The sequence below is a fragment of the Hibiscus syriacus genome, unplaced genomic scaffold, assembly GCF_006381635.1.
Source record: "Hibiscus syriacus cultivar Baekdansim isolate YM2019G1 unplaced genomic scaffold, ASM638163v2 tig00111427_pilon, whole genome shotgun sequence".
NCBI lineage: Eukaryota > Viridiplantae > Streptophyta > Magnoliopsida > Malvales > Malvaceae > Hibiscus > Hibiscus syriacus.
Window position 1 is genome coordinate 4,536,671 of NW_024063088.1, and position 17,231 is coordinate 4,553,901.

The following is a 17,231-nucleotide window of genomic DNA, read 5'->3' on the forward strand; positions in this document are numbered from 1 at the left end:
TCTCGAGGAAAGACTATGACCATCCATAACCTCCAAAACAGATGGGAAATTGTTACACATAAATGTTAGCCTAACCATTTCATCTACTTTCTAAGTAAAATATCCTTCAACAAATTTGAATTATTTGCCATTTAAACATTTTAACTACATCAAAGCTTCCAAGAGAAGTTCAAACTCAATCCATGTTTGGAAAGTTGTCAAAGTGAGCTACATGATTAAATATGATTTAAAATCCAATACACTCAAATACTCTAAGGTGGCGTTTGGTTCGCTGGAATGTTTATGAGAGAATTAGAATCTGTGAAGGAATTGGAATCTGAATCTGAAGCATGTTTGGTTGGTAGGAAATTGAATTGAAATCCAATTCCATATTCTGTTTGGTTCGCAGACATGTCAGATGAATTTGATTTCAGTAATGTAAAATGACAGAATTGTCCTTCTTATTTTTTTGCTTAATTTTAGTTTGTTTTATAAAATTACATGTAACAATATATTATAAAAATTTAAAAAATATTAAATTTTCATTTTATTGATTGATTATTCATTTCAATAAATTATAAAAATCATACTAATAAACATCATAAGTTAAAATCATCCCAATTAGGGATGGCCATGGGTCGGGTTTTTGGTCCACCTGACTCGACCCGAGAACAAGGGAACCTCCACCCGAGATCCGACCCGACCCGAATATATGAATTAGAAACCCGACCCGAAATAATAAAAAAATGATTTTTATTCAATAAAAATAGTGACTTAATTGAAAAAAATTATATATAGAGGGATATTGTTGTAATTATTCCTAAATATATAAGGTAAAATTATATATTTTTTTCGGGTCGGGTTGGATATTTTTCACCCTAAACCCGAACCCGACCTGAATATCACACTTAAAAAAACCCGACCCGAACCTGAAATTTTAAAAAAAATCCAACCCGATTCCGAAATTTTAAAAAAAAATCTGATCCGAATACCAAAAGATTGATGAGGGTAGTATGGTCAAATTTTCATATTCCCTCCTCCAAAGGATTTCAATTCCATGATGTTATGGATGGAATTTACTTTCCCTCCCTTGATGGAATTGGATTCCAATTCTCCCTTTGAAAACTTGAACCAAACATTGGAAAGTGGAATTAGATTCTAATTCCCCCTAATTCCAAGGGATTCCAGCGAACCAAACGCCACCTAAATGGATTGGCAAGATTGAAATCATACAAACGAACTAAATAATTGCAAGGGATTGCAAGTTTTCAATTACAGAACAACAGCAACATAGTTTAGCCTATTCATTAGGCATGGACTCTTTCATAAGTCTAGTGGTTATCTGTTAATAGATTACATTATCTCCAACCTATGCAAAAGAGTACACATGCCATTACACATTCTGTAAACCTATGCAAACCCTAATTCTGTAATATACGTTTTAGAAATTTATTCCATAACAGATGAAGGTGCTTTGGATGAAAAAGAATCCCGGAAACATGTAAATACTTGGTACAAACCATCATTTATCCACATATTTTTCAGCCTCATACATGAGAATCAATTTTTTATATGTTGAGTGCAAGAGTACACATGCAAGTTAAAAAATAGACAAACAGACAAGATGAATAGTCAATCAAGGAATAGTGAGAGAGTAAGACAGCATAAGATGGATTTGACACAAATAGACATCGTTAGGAAAGTGAAACTTACCAAGAGGAGATTTTCCCACCATAAAAATCAATGAATTGGAATACTAGAGATAAGCGAGCAACGTTAGAGCTCAATGAGAACAAGTAGTCGCATACATCTTCATATAATATCTCTCTCAAAAATTGCTCGTCTGCTTCTTCATTGGGCAGTCCATGAGTATCAGCAACTGCACCTGTTTGATAGCCAATATCGTAATATTTAACTGGTTACTTCAGATAACTGTAAATCACAGTCAAGGCCTAGTTTAATATATAAAAATATTTAAAAAACAAACAAATGAATATTGGTGTTTTCTTAACAAAAACTATTCTTTCTTTATCATATCGTTAAATTGACATTTCAATTTTTTATAATATGATTTATCCAATTCAAAAATAAGAAAAATAATTCGATTGAAAGACTTACATTAGTGGATTTATTTGATAAAAAAAATCAAAGTTCACATTAAAGTGCTTATCTTACATTAATAAAAAAAAAGCAACTGTGTTAATCTGATAGATATTGCAGACGTAGTAAATTTCATCTTCATGCAAATTTTCATTAATACGCATTTTTATTAGTTTCATTTATTTGTACAATGCCAACTCTAGTCACTGTGTTCAACATAATCATTATTTTACAAATAGATCATAGAAAGTATCATGTTCAAATTTTTTGATAAGAATTGAAGGCCTCGTTAAAAACCCCCTTCCTAATTAAAGGAGCTCATAAGCGGAAGGAGGAAAAGTGCCTTAAGATTTCATTAAACATAAAGAAACTTACAATAGAAATACAACACACCAAAATACCCTTTACAGGAACTAAAAACCATAGGACAACCGTAAACAACAACACAGAAATCAGCCTATTCCAGCCTTAGCTAAGGCATCAGCCTCTAAGTTAGCTGTCCTAGCAACCCATCTAACAATACCCTCAAAAGCTCTAAGCCTATCAACTATGTCTTTAACAATAAAAGCATACACTTCTGGACATAAATCAACATTCTTAATCCAATCCACTGCCACCCTGCTATCACTCTCGATAATACAAATAAAATTTAGGGTAGGAACTGCATCATGTTCAATACAAATAGCAACAAATATTAATCCGTATAATGTGCAAAAATCATTTCATATAGGAAGAGACCTTATATCAATTATAAAGCTAATTATTCAAGCTTCAAGAAAATCAAAAGCTGCAAATAAAATTTAGGGTAGGAACTGCATTATTGGCTTCAAACCAGAAAAACCTATTTCTTCCATCTTCTTCAATGGTATGTTGAAATTTTTCATTTGGTCAAAGCAATTAGTTATGCTATTAGTCCTATCGGGGTATATCAACAACAAAATAAAAGCTTTTATACACATATACCATACATTTTATTAAATTTTGCATAAAATAAAATAAATTGTTTAAAAGCCAGAAAAATTAATTACGAACAAATAACAAAACAGACCAAATGAAAAGTGCATCCCTAGTCCTAAATATGGCATCCGGATGACAGTTGAGGTTTCTTGGTCACTAGAATGAGAATAAACAAATTAAAAAAAAACTATATGATAAGAGAATAAAAAAATAGAATAGAATTTCCTAAAATATTACAATCAAATAAAAGCTAGTGTGCAAAAATGTATTAACTTAGAGGCTCTCAACATATTTCCAGAAAATTTTAGAATTGACATGAGCTCCAGTAGTATGTTAAGACTGGAGAATACAAATCAATGGTTGAATACTTTTAGATTGACGCTTATGTTATAAAGCTTTTCACCCAGATAAAACAAAGTATTTTAACTCTTCACTGATGTAACAAAATATGGTGTAAACCTCAAAATCATCCACAGTATCCAAACATACAAAGCAGAACAAGACACATGCAAAATTGTATAGAGAGAGAGAGAGAGACCAGATTTTGCACGAACAGGCATCCATTGATCAGAGTCTCTTGAGGACTCTTCTTCTGACCACCTAGCCCAAGTCAAGGTATCTTTAACCTCACCACCGGCCCCAGCATCAACATCAATGCCTAGCTGTTTCAGCAATGCTTCTGTATCATCTTCTTGCTCAATATCCTCGTTCTCAACTTTTTCATGGAAATCCTCAGCTATTGCATCATCATGAGCAACATTTTCAAGACTTGTGCTTTTTTCCTTACATTTCGATAATGGTTCTGACCAACCAGTCCAACCACCCTCATCATTCTTATCTGAACTCTCTTCTTTCATAACTCGCTGCCTATTTTCTTCTTCCTTCTCCAACCATATGGACCAACCAAGAGCCCCCTCTTCTCCAACTCTTGCACCATCACTATCCCAGAAGTGCTCAAACAGTCTATGTTTACTATGTTCTTTCAATAATAGAGAAGGACAAAACAAAGTAAACTCAATTTCAGCTTGAAATAAAGCAGTGGCCAATTCCTGGTGACCAGTCTGCCACTCAAGCCTACAAAGGGAAATAAATATATCAACCAGACCAAGCTCTAGATGAACCATAGCAGAATCCGCGGGTTTACTAGTTTCATGAATCTGCATGAAATTGACCATGCATAAACACTAAGATAAAGAAACTTGTCTAAGTTTGAATAGTTTTTTAGCAATCTCAAAGTCCATATATTGTAAAAGACAGGAAGGGAAGGAAAATCAACTGCTTATAAAATATTTCTAGTTCATATCAACCAACAGTGTCAACAAGAGCATGAACAACGAAATATAAGCTGTTATTTTTTATGGGACTGCAGAGGACATTACATTGAGATGAGTATTCCCAATTTTTAACTATAGTACTATATTTCAAGGTCTAATCAGTTCCCAGCATAGTCATCAAGCAACAACACTTGAGAGTTATAGGCTTTTCTGAGGAGTGACAACTTTACAGGACATAAGTTTGAGGAGATTTTGATGATATGGATCAATTGGTGTTTGTTGAAAGTTCATATTTTTTGGTTTCCTACACTTTATGCTAGCCCTTTGAAGCAGGATTATGAAATTTTAAAATTAAATGGGACAAAAGGGCCAATTCAAATGCCATAAGCCAACAAGTGGAACGATCAGTTTTGAACAGATTTTTTATCCAAGTGAAATAGCCATGGAAGGGCAAGTTTTAATATCGTTTATCATGTAATTTAACAAACTGGAACATAACAAAGTTAGCCTGGTAGCAAAGTGATTCACTCAATCATATAGGATTGACAAAAACCATTAATTCTAAACACGAGAAAAAAAAAACATGAGGGAGAAAGGCAGAGAGAGAAATAGAGAGTTTGTGACAGGTCGTTCATCTTCCGATAAGGAATGGACTGTTTTCGTAGACAATCTTAGTAAGAGAGTTACTAGAAGAGAGTTAAGAGAGATCTTCGATATTTATGGTCGTGTTTTAAGGGTCTACATTCCAAGTTTTATGGTGAAACCAAACTATAAGTCATCAACGTTTGCCTTTGTGCAATATGCGATGGAGGAAGGTTGTAGAAGAGCGATTCAGAACGTCAATGGAACGCTGATAGATGGGAAGAGAGTCTCAGTGGGGGTTGCAAAGTATAAGAAGGAAAGGAGAAGAGCAACTGATGACAAAAAGTTCCAGGTGGAAGGAAATAAGCATGTGCGAGGGGAGGAATGTAGGCAGCAGGTGGTAATGGGAAAGCCGAGCAGTCCGAGGGACGGCAGAACGTATAAGGAGGTGGTGAATGTGGAGGAAAGAGCGGAGCATGATAGAGCGGAATTAAGGGAGGACAAAATTTGAAAGCTAATGGGATAAGGAATGTATGGGAAATGCACATTCCTTCTGAAGATTCAAGCTGGGTGAAGAATTCTTTAACGGGGGTTTTGAAATATCCCCTTCAGTCTGATATGGTGAAAAAGGCCCTGGCGAAGGAGGGTTATGAGGTCAAAATAGTAAGATGGGGTTATGTTAAGAATGCTTGTATCGTTATATTCAGTTCTAATGAAGATTTCTTAAAGGCTTGGTCAAACATTAGAGAGAAGTTGTTCCTCTGGTTTAAGTGGTTATCTCCATTGTTAAACGAAGAAGGAGTTCCATTGGCGTACTGCTTGGTAGAGTTGGTGGGGCTACCATTTCTTAGTTGGTCTGCACCTTTTCTGGAGAAACTTGCAGGAATGTGGGGAGAGCTTGTGAGTATCATGGAGGAGACAAAGAATAGAGATGATCTTTCATCAGCGAGGTTACTGTTAAGGGTAGCAAGTCCTTTTGATATACCCGAATATACTTATGTAGGGTAATATGGAAGATCTTTTAAAGTCATAATCAATACGGGACCAAAGTGTAATAATTTCCAAGCTGGAATCAGAGATGAGCTGCAGAAGTATTTTGATTATGGGAGTAGTGATGATTTTTCGAAGGAGGATGAAGGAGTTTACTTAGAGAAGGAAGAAGACAAGTGGGAGAAGTCAGTAGAGGAAGTAGGGTCAAAGATGGACACGTGGTTACAGGAGGGTCAAGAAAGAGGGAGGTTAGAAGGTGGCGGGGAACAATCTCTGAAACATAAGTCCCACACGAAACCTATCATTAATGGGCTGTCAGATAATTTTGAATTTGAATTTGAGTCTAAGTCCTATAGAGATTATGCGGGGCTTGGGCTGCGAAAGGAAGTGGATCAGTTATATCAAGCCCAATCTGATGGGGAATCATCTTCACCAGTCTCTAAACTAATTCCTGCTGGGCCCGCTGTTAAAATTAAGTGGGATGGACTGGATAAACATAACAAGTTCCAGTCTCTTTATGAATTAATGGAGGATGATAGTTGCAATATTCTAGAAGAGGATAATGAGGAAGGCCAGGGTGAGGAAATTTTTGCTCGTGGTAAGATAGCAAAAGGAAGTTTCATGCAGGAGGATAATAATGTAGGATTTATGAAGGGCTCTAAAAGTTGGAGAATGGGACATTCAAATTATGCTAGCCTGTCAATTAGAAGTGCACCCGGTGGTAGGAGAGAAAAAGGTCGATATGCTAGAGTCTATAGAAGGTCAAGAAATAGACGAATTTGGTTAGGTGCAAATAACGAAACAGAATTATTTTGTTCAGAGGTTAATCTGAATCAAGGACAGAAGGCAACTGAAAGCAGATATTTTCAGCAGAGTTTTTCAGAATATAGGGGAAATGGACAGGAAGAGGATATCAATTGTTCAACAGATGTTCAGACACCGAACGTCCCATTAATTGCATAATCGTTCAGAGAGTCTGGCAGCAGCTTCTTACACTGCTTCAGGGTCACGATTTAATAAAAGAAGGAAGAGAAGAGCTCTAATCAGTGAAGCTTTGGAAATGGTTAATATTTCTACTGCTTATTCATCTCATTTTTCGAAGCTGGTAGAGGAAGAAGCTGGCCACATGGGAATGTGTCAGATGTTAGGTATCTCTTTCAAGGAAGGAAGAAGGCTTTTATTGATAAAATTGTGAGTCTTGAAAATGGTCTGGAGGTAGGAAGGAAGGGGATATGCGGGTTCGCAGGGAATATTTGGTGTTTGGTTTTGAAGTCGGTATATGCAGAAATTTAGTATCCTTACTTGGAACATTAGAGGTTTAGGAGAAGGGAAAAATCTTTAGTGTGGCAAGACAAGTTAAGAAGTTAAAACCTGTTATGATTTTTATTCAAGAATCTAAACTTGATCAGTGTCATGCGTCGATCATAAGGTATTGGAGGAAATTTGTTGAAGGGAGTGGTGGTTTCTCCTGCACAGGGGTCTAAGGTGGATTGATTAGTATGTGGAATGAAAACGTTTCAATGTCACTAACCAGCATGTTCATAGTAGTTTATCGCATTAGTGGGGAATTTTTTGAATGGCCAAAAGGAGTTTTCTTCATTAATATCTATGGATCTGTTATTGAAGCTGAAAAGGAGGAATTCTTTGGGAGCTGCTGAGTTATGTTAATTTGACGAATTTGCCAGTTTTGTATTGGGTGATTTCATGTGTATCTTGTTCCGGAAGAAAAGCAAGGGAGATCACAAAATTGGCATGCTATTGAAACTCTTAGATCATTTATACAGACAAGCTAACCGTATGGATCTGCCTATGTCAGGAGGAACTTTCACCTGGTGCAGTAACAGAGAGTTGTCAACATGGGTTTAGACTAGATCGATTTCTAATTTGTGGCAGATTTTTGAACAGTTTTCCTAGGATTTCAAAATGCTTTTACCAAAATCAATTTTAGATCATATCCGTTTTGTTGGAGGATGTTAGTCACAATTGGGCCCCAAACCCTTTAGGCTTTTTAATTTTCTGTTAGAGGAAAGGGTTTGATGATTTGGTTGAAGGTTGTTGGTTTGATGAGAAGAAGAAGAGAATAGAGGGGAGATTTTCAGGTTGTTACAAAATGCAAAGAAGAAGATCAAATGGCCTGGTAGCAGTCATTAGGGCTGGCAGACTCTATTTCGCTGCTTGAAGTGAAAATAACGAATTGGATTTAAGTCACAAGGTGAATGTTGTCTAAGGGGGAATGGATCAGTTGATTGAATTCAAAATGAGCTGTGGAGATGTTAAGGATCGAGGAAAATTTGGTGGCAGAATTCAAGAAATAGATGGATAAAACGAGACAAAAAACGAGGTTTTTTCACCTTACTGCTATAAAAGAAATAGTGTCCATACCATTCATTCTTTTGAAAATTGAAGGGGTGGTAATTTCGGATCCAGTAAGAAAAAACAGTGTTTATGATAGTTTTTCAGGACTGCATACACACAAAGCATCTTTTGAGGTTGAGGGTCTAGATTTGATTTTATGAAATATCAGTAGTTCAAAGGGCTAATATGGAGGAGGAATTTACAGAGCAAGAAGGTGGAATGCAATTTCTTCTTCATAGTGAAAGCTCCCTCCGGTGTTTTACCATGGTTTTTATAAGAATACTGGAATCATTGAAGAGCATTATGGAGTTTTTTCAGATTTCTTTGAAGGAGTGGGTACACGGGGTTAACCACGCTTTTATTACCTTGATCCCAAAGAAAGGTAATCCGGAGAGTATAGAAGACTATAGACCCATTAGTCTTGTGGACAGCCTATATAAAATTCTATCAAAAGTGCTTTCAAAGAGACTTATTTCTTGTGTCAAAGATATTATCAGTCCTAATCAGTTTGCATTTATTCCGGGGAGACAATTGTTGGAATGTGCTTGTGTGGCCAATGAAGGAATTGACAGTTGGAGGAAACAAGGGCTTAAAAGGGTTGTCTTTAAAGTAGACTTCAGCAGAGCGTATGACACAGTGAAATGGCAGATTGTTATAAGATTATTGAAAGAGATGGGTTTTGGTGACAGGTGGTGTTCTTGGACCACACAATGTATTTCCACAGCTTCTATATTGGTCCTAGTCAATGGGTCCCCTACAGAAGAATTTCTTATTGATAAAGGATTAAGGCAAGGATGTAGCCTCTCTCCTATTTTGTTCAATGTTGTTGGGGAATTGCTTCACAAGATGCTTACAAAAGCAGTGGATTTGGGTCTGTTTCATGGGTTTTCGTTCGGCAATGATCAAAATTCCTTTAATTTATCACACCTACAGTTTGCGGACGATTTAATTATATTCTGTCGAGCCTCTATTACCCAGATCAAGAATGTTAGAAGAGTTTTGAGGATTTTTAGCCTAATGACGGGGATCCATCTCAATTTAGCCAAAAGTAAACTTTATGGTATTAATATGGAGAATTACTTACTTGAAGAATGGGCGAGGGATATTGGTTGTTCTATTGGCTCTTTCTCGACAGTTTATTTAGGCCTCCCTTTGGGTGCAAAAAAGAATTCAGAGAAGTTGTGAGAGCCGGTCATTGAGAATTTTAGTAGAAAATTGGCGGGGTGGAAAGCTTCATCTTTATCCATGGCTGGCAGATTGGTGCTTATAAAGTCGGTACTTTCATCTTTACCCATTTTTTACCTATCTATTTTCAAGATGCCGTCTACTGTTTCTCAACAGTTAAATTCTTTGATATCGAATTTTCTTTGGGATGGAGGGGGCAAGAAGAAGAGAATGCATTGGGTTAGTTGGAAAAAGATTTGTAAGCCGTTGAATGGTGGAGGCTTAGGAGTTGTTGATTTGAATCTTACCAATCGAGCGTTGTTGGGGAAGTGGGTATGGAAGTTTGCAAATGAGAAAGACTCCATATGGAAGAAATTCTTTTGTAGTAAACATAATGTGAGTTGTCATTCCTTCCTTGAATATCACTAAGGCCCTATCTCATAAAGACTCGTGGATTTGGAGGGGAATTGTCAATAACTTCTCAAAGAATGACTTCATTGGAGGGTGCCTTAGATCTCATGCAAAAATACAAATAGGGAATGGAAAATCTGTCTCTTTTTGGAAGGATACTTGGCTTGGGGATTGTCCATTAAAAATTCTTTTTCCTAGGATTTTTGCACTTTCTACTAACAAAGGTGGGAATGTGGCTGATTTTGGTAGTTTTGACTTGAATAGATGGGAATAGAATATTAAAAACGAGGAGGAATCTATGTGATTGAGAAGTGTTGCAGTTGGTTGAGTTATTGAATAGCCTTAAAGACATTAAATGATTGAATCTTTGGAGGATTGCCTGCTGTGGGATGGCTTGGGGGACGGGCTGTTTTCTGTCAAAGAGTACAGGAAATCTCTAGAGACTGTTTATGAGGATACATTTCAGTGGAGAAACTGTGTATGGCTGGGATTAGTCCCTCCAAGAGTGGAGACTTTCCTTTGGCAGCTATCTCATCAAAAAGTTGTTGTTAGGATGGAATTGATGAAAAGGGGGGTTATTATTGGGGAGACTAACTGCCCTTTGTGCAACCTAAGTGATGAATCAGTCCAGCATATTTTTTTGTTCTGTCAAGTTTCGTGGGAGCTGTGGAATAAATTAATTTGTTATTGGGGTATAAGTCTAGCTTTTCCAGTTGACCCTCTTTCCTTACTTAGATTTGAGGCCTTCTTCGGTTATTTGGAAGTTTATTCCGGGTGTAGTGCTATGGTCAATTTGGAGAATCAGAAATGAAATTATCTTTGATAATGGTAAACTAGACAAGCTTTCACTGTTTTTCACTGTTCGCTTAAGGCTAGCAAGATGGTTTCTAGCAAAATATCCTCTTTCCTTTATATTAAGGTGGATTCTTTAATTGGTGATCCTTCCTTGGAAGATAGTATCTCTGCTTCTAAGGAACTACTCAGACCTGGGTGCTGGTGGATTCCTCCTCCAGTAGATTTTTTTAAATTGAATGTGGATGGGGCTTTTAGTAGAGTTGGGAGAGTTGTTGGAATAGGGGGTCTTCTCAGGGATTGGAATCGGGTTATACTTATCTCTTTTTCAGAAAATGTTGGTCCTTCTCATCCTTATTTAGCAGAATTGAAAGCTGTTAAAAGAGGCATTGATATCTTTGTTTCTTCAGAATGGTTGTTCAAGGGCAGACTCATTATTGAATGTGATTGCAAGCTGGTCGTGGATTGGATCAAAGATCAAGCATTGGTTCCTCTTTCCCTTTCAAATTTTGTTAAGGAAATTGTATCTATTGTTTCTTTTAGAAATTTTATTGTCAGGTGGATTCCAAGGTCTTGTAATTGTGAGGCTGACAAGCTAGCAAAAGAGGGGATCGGGTGATTTTTTTGTCTGTTTTAGTTGGTATCTGTTTCTGAGCCTAGAAGCTAGAGGAGTGTGTGAGGTCTTATGTTGTATGTAAAAGTGTTTTTAAGTCTTATGTAACTTGGCTTTCATTAATAAATTGAGGTACTCTTTTTCTCCTTCCGCTAGTTGGGCCTTACCTTACAGATAAGGTCCACTAAGAGGGAGGTTTTTAATGAGACCTCCTATTCCTATAAAAAAAAAATTTAACAAACTGGAAGCCTTTATCTCCAAGTAAAAACATGTTATTTCCTGCAATGTCTACAAAAATTAAGGTTACCCTACTAAAAAGTTCAAAGAAAGATATCAAGTCATAAAATCCATTCTCAATACATTGGAACCTAATGATGTCCTATTATTTTGTACTGAATTAGTCGTCAACTTGTATTATCAGTTCAGAAGAGATGGAGTTCTAATTACTCTAATTAATCAATGCAATTTAATAAATCTGGATGCAAAAGTCTAGATTGAAATGGGTCTGGAGGGTGATAAGAACACAAGGTTTTTTCATAACAGTGCAGCAATTAGAGGGAGGGTAAACTGCATTAAAGCCCTCAAAGTTGATGGGGAAGTTATAGAAGATCCTAGGTCAGTTAAAGCTTCAGTGATGGAGTTCTTCAAGAGGCTGTATAATCAAAAAAACACCCTGGAGGCAAAGGAATTAAATCTGGACTTTCTTAGGCTCTCGGAAGGTCATTGTTTAGCATTGGAGAAGCCTTTTTCTGAAGAGGAAGTTTGGGAAGCTATTGTTCATTCGGATATCAACAAAGCTCCGGGTTCGGATGGTTTGAACTTAGGGTTTTTTAAGAAGTTCTGGACTATTTTGAAGGATGATATGATGCAGTTTTTTAGGGATTTCAATGTGGGGAAGGAGTGGGAGCCGGAGGTGAATTTTTCCTTCATTTCTCTTATCCCAAAGAAGGCAAATCCGAAGGGGTTGGAAGACTTTAGGCCAATTAGCCTAGTGGGAGGTCTATATAAAGTTATTTCTAAGGTCTTAGCTAGAAGGCTGAGTTTGTGTATTAATGATATTATGAGTCCGTCCCAATTTGCTTTTATTCCGGGGAGGAACATCTTGGACTGCTCTTTTACTGCAAATGAGAGCATTGATTTTTGGAGAAAGAGAGGGCTGAAGGGAGCAGTCTTCAAGGTGGATTTCAAGAGAGCGTATGACTCGGTGGATTGGAAAATCCTGATACAAATAATGAGCAAAATGGGGTTTGGTGATAAGCGGAGGGAGTGGATATATCAATGCATGTCAACTGCTGAGATTTCGGTTTTAGTAAATGGGTCTCCTACGGAGAAATTTCATTCATCCAGGGGTCTGAGACAAGGATGTTCGCTTTCACCTATGCTTTTCAACTTGGCTGCTGAGTTGCTGCATTTGTTGTTAACTAAAGCAGTGGATTTGAGATTGTTTTCGGGGTTTGAATTAGGAGTGCAGGACAGAGCATTCAAACTGTCACATCTTCAATTTGCGGATGATCTTATAATTTTCAGTAAAGGCTCTATTCACGAGTTAAGGAATGTTAGAAGAGTGTTACTCATTTATGAGCTTCTGGTGGGGTTGAAGTTAAATCTAGGCAAAAGCAGGATTTTTGGAGTAAATGTTGAAGATGGGGAGTTAGCTACTTGGGCAGACGTTATTGGCTGCTCGGTAGGATATCTTCCATTGGAATATTTAGGACTGCCTTTGGGGTACAAGAGGAATTCGGCTGCTATGTGGGATCCTATAGTGGCGAGATTTCATGCTAAATTGAGTGGTTGGATAGCCAAATCGTTGTCGATAGTGGGGAGGGTGGTATTGGTCAAATCGGTGCTTTGCTCTCTACCGATCTATTTTCTGTCTATGTTCAGAATTCCAGCTACTGTGCTACTTAAACTTAACTCTATCATCGCTTCTTTTCTGTGGGGGGGTTCGATGGACAAGGAAAAAATCCATTGGGTCAACTAGAAGTCGGTTACTAAACCAAAGAAATTGGGGGGTCTAGGGGTCCCTAATCTAGCACTAATGAACCGAGCCTTACTAGGGAAATGGGTATGGAAGTTTACTTCTGAAAAAAAGTCTTGGTGGAAGAGAGTAGTTTGTGCTGTTTACAATCTGGATCCGAGTTCCATTATTTTGGGGAATTCGCGGTCAGCTTGTGCATCGTGGATTTGGAAAGGTGTGGTGAAAAACTTCTTCAACAATGATGATTTTGGAGATTGTCTTAGAAGGAATATGCGTTTGAAGGCTGGAAATGGGGAAGCTGTGGAGTTTTGGAATGATGTATGGTTGGGTGATGTTCCCTTGAAAATTTTGTTTCCTAGACTTTTTGTTTTATCAAATAATAGAGCGGGCAAAGTGACGGAGTTTATGGTGAAGAATGCCTCGGGTTGGGTGTGGGACATCCAAATGAGAAGGAACTTGGCTGATTGGGAAATTGAACAGTGGCTGCAGTTGATCACTATGTTGAATAATACCTCCATTTTTCCTACTGAAGATGATTGTTGGATTTGGTTAAGGAATGGGGAAGGAACTTTCACAGCAAAGTCTTGTATAAACTCTTTCTTTGACCAAGGTCGTTTTGAGCAGAATCATGTGAATTGGGAAAAGAATTTTTGGACAGGTTTAGCTCCTCCAAGGGTGGAAATGTTTGTTTGGCAATTAATGCAGCAAAGAGTACCAGTTAAAGAGGAGTTAGCTAAGAGAGGTGTTGCAGAGATTGTTGATCAACTTTGTGTTTTGTGTGGTCGGGAGGTGGAATCAGTTTCCCATTTATTTCTGCATTGCAGCGTTGCGTGGGGTCTATGGTCTTCCTTCTTGAAAATGTGGAATGTGTCGTTGGTGATTCCAAAGTGTACCATGGACTTTATAATTTTGTGGGATGATTTTATGACTAACTCTTTGATTTGGAAATTCATTCCTAGGGCAGTGATGCAGTCAGTCAGGAAATGTAGAAATGAGATTATCTTTCAGAAGGAAAGCTGGATTTGGTCAGATTATCCTTCATTGTTAGATTTAGAGTGGCTTCCTGATTTAGTGCTCGTTTCAAGGATGTGGGCAGTCCTTTAGATTCTCTTGTAGGTGATTTGAAACTTGCATATTCGGCAGGCAGATCAGGAAAGGGTTGCTATCAATCAGCTTGTTGGGTTCCTCCACCGGATGGATTTCTAAAGTTAAATGTTGATGGAGCGATGGTTTCGGGGTGGGAAAAAGGAGGTATTGGTGGTCTGGTTCGAGATAGCAGTGGACTATTGCTACAGTGGTTCTCTGAATCAGTAGAGGGTGGTCCTCCTATCTTGGCAGAGTTGTTGGCAATTAAAAGAGGGATTTGTCTTATGGAGGAGTTGGATTTTGTCCCAAATCAGAGATTTATCCTGGAATCAGATTCATCTAACGCTCTGAAGTGGATCCAGAATCCGGGTTTAATCCCCCCCTATGCATCTATCCTTGGTGAAGGATATAGTTTCGAGTTTGACCGGAAAAGATATTATATTTAGGCATATTTTGAGGGCGGCAAATTGGGAAGCTGACAAACTAGCTAAATATGGGGGGTTATATGATCGTGCTGAATAGTAGGAATTGTATTTTCTTGTTTGTTAGGTGGGTTGTTTTAAGTCTTATGTTCTTCAGTTGAAAGTTTAGGAGTTTGTTCAGTCTTTGTAATTTAGCTCTTGTGAATAAAAGTTTCATGGCACTCTTTTCCTCCTTCTTTGTTCTGTCATGTTACCTTCATAACATGACAGGGCTTTTAGGAGGTTTTAATGAGGCCTACTTTCTATCAAAAAAAAAAAAAAACTTCACAACGTACATACACCAGGCATTACTTGACTACATGAGAAAGAAAATATTGTTTGCCACTAAAACCAGAGAAACCAAGGTAAAAATAAAATGCACTAGATTAAGAACCTGTCTAAGCTGCTTGTTGCAGGTAGCAGATAGAGCTTGGATAGCATGTGCATACATTTTTCTCATATCTGAAACTTTAAACCTGGAGAACTCCCCTTCAACAACATGCAAGAATTCTCTCCACAGCATATAACTCCCAGAATGCAACATAAGCACATTTTCCCATCTCCCAATCAGCACATCAGTATTATCTCTTTTTTGATAGGCCCTCATTAAACAAAGCAAGATTTGTTCGTTATCTGGATTAAGTTCAGTTGCCTTCTCAAGTATGCTAATCTTCTTCTCAAGAGTTTGTAAGCGAACACCTTTCTGTCGTTGCATACTCGCAACCTTGTCCTGAAACTCCGCGAAGGATAGCCATGCTTTTTCATCATGGGGGTGCTCCCTGGTCAATTTGTTGAATTCCCGTGTTTTACGTAGCACTTCATCCTCCCAAGATTCTTCAATGACTGAATTGTTTGAGATTGAACTTTCTTCACCACGTTGAGGAGATGATTGAATATCAGACAAAGGAATGAAATCAGAAGGAACTACATCTGAAGAATTTTTGGGGGCATAACGACGAAGACGCTTTAAGTCCTTATGGTGTTCAAGTGCAGCATTGTTAGGAGACCAGTATCGACCAGCAGACTTTAGCTTAGGATCCAAAGCATCAATATCAGCATCCTTATCATATGTTGAAAATCTGTGAGTCCGACGGTACATAAATCCAGATAATTGTTCAGGATTTCTAAGTTTGTAGCGCGGAACATCCATCCTGCAGTAGAATAATGTTAGACAGCCAATTCAGACTATTTCAGATTCAGTAATTTAAGTGTAAAGGGGAACCAAGGGAACTGTTAGAACACTTTGCCTATGCTTTTCATCGGAATCGACTTTAGTGGAGTATTATGAAACAAAACAAGTCGAATAGGAGATAGCAGAAACAATACCAAAACAAAACAAGTTGAATAGGTGACAGCAGGAACAATTAAGTCAAAAATGAAATGTCAAATATGCCGAGATTAAGGCAATATCTGATTTTCATATTATCCATGTGTTATCTAGAACTAAAGATGTATATGTATATGTACCTGCGGTGTAATTTATTTTAAGAAAAACAAAATTAAATATTTACCTGAGAAATAACTAAGGAACTAAAGCAACAAAAACTAAATAATGATGAATGGAAAAGAGGAAGAGAACCTGTAGAGAGAGCCGTAGGCCAAGTTATCAAGATCTGGATGAGAATCAAAATAATAATCACTGGAATGAGAGGTTTTGGATTTGTATTTGGATAAGGAATCACCAATTTCTTTCGAAATCGTTTTCTTCTTGCTCCTCCTCTTACTTCTTTTCTTCCTTTTCCTCTCGTCGTACTTCGCTCCATCAGAATCTTCTTGTTCTTCCTCCTCCTCAAGTAGCTCGTAAAATGGTGGGTATTCTCCGCCTGCTTTGCTTTTTTCCTCTTCTTCCTCCTCCTCTTCTTCTTCTACGTTGAGGGGGCGAGAAAGAGAGGAAACGGCGTCGTTGATGAGGGAAAGGTCGGCGTTGAAGCTAGGGTTGGAAAGCCATTGGGGGATGCTACTAGTAGTAGCAACTGTAGAAGCGGGGACAGCGGCAGCAGGAAAGAGAGGAAACAGAGAGGGATTTGGGTCTTGTTGGTCGTCCACTGCGTCGCCCTTTCCATCCATATTTACCATTCCTATTCTCCTTCCATGTCACCTCCTCCACGATGCTTTTAAACATTCACAAACAAACAAAATTCGATTAAATGGATCATAAAATTCATTTTGGTTGGCTTGCTTTATATATTCATGAATATAATTATATACAGTATACTATTTTTAAAAAATATATTTATTTTAGTAAAATTATTTAATTATAATGGTACCATTTTTTTAGTTTTCAATTTATAATATAATTATATACTCTTTTTTGTTATTTTCTTATTAGTTACATTAATAAACACAAACCAAATAATCTCGATAATAAATGAATTATTATTACTCCTAGAGGTACATCGTTCAAACATTGTGAATACAAGATGCTGCAATTCAGAATCAAATTATACTCTAATTGTAACATTAAAAGAAACATGTTCATTCATGCTCGT

At 37.4% G+C, this 17,231-nt stretch overlaps 1 protein-coding gene across 2 annotated transcripts in view; it reads right to left on the reverse strand.

Annotated features, from left to right (window-relative positions):
* Positions 1–16,885, reverse strand: part of LOC120163050 (nuclear exosome regulator NRDE2-like) — a 28,794-nt gene extending 11,909 nt beyond the window's left edge. For both annotated transcript variants that reach the window (XM_039173074.1, XM_039173073.1), the window contains exons 1-4: positions 16,322–16,885; positions 15,137–15,893; positions 3,575–4,193; positions 1,693–1,864 (exon numbers count right to left, since the gene is read on the reverse strand). In XM_039173074.1, coding sequence (XP_039029005.1) covers positions 1,693–1,864; positions 3,575–4,193; positions 15,137–15,893; positions 16,322–16,818 — 2,045 coding nt within the window. In that variant the 5' untranslated portion in view covers positions 16,819–16,885. The remainder of the gene's footprint in view (positions 1–1,692; positions 1,865–3,574; positions 4,194–15,136; positions 15,894–16,321) is intronic.
* Positions 16,886–17,231: the final 346 nt, after the last annotated feature.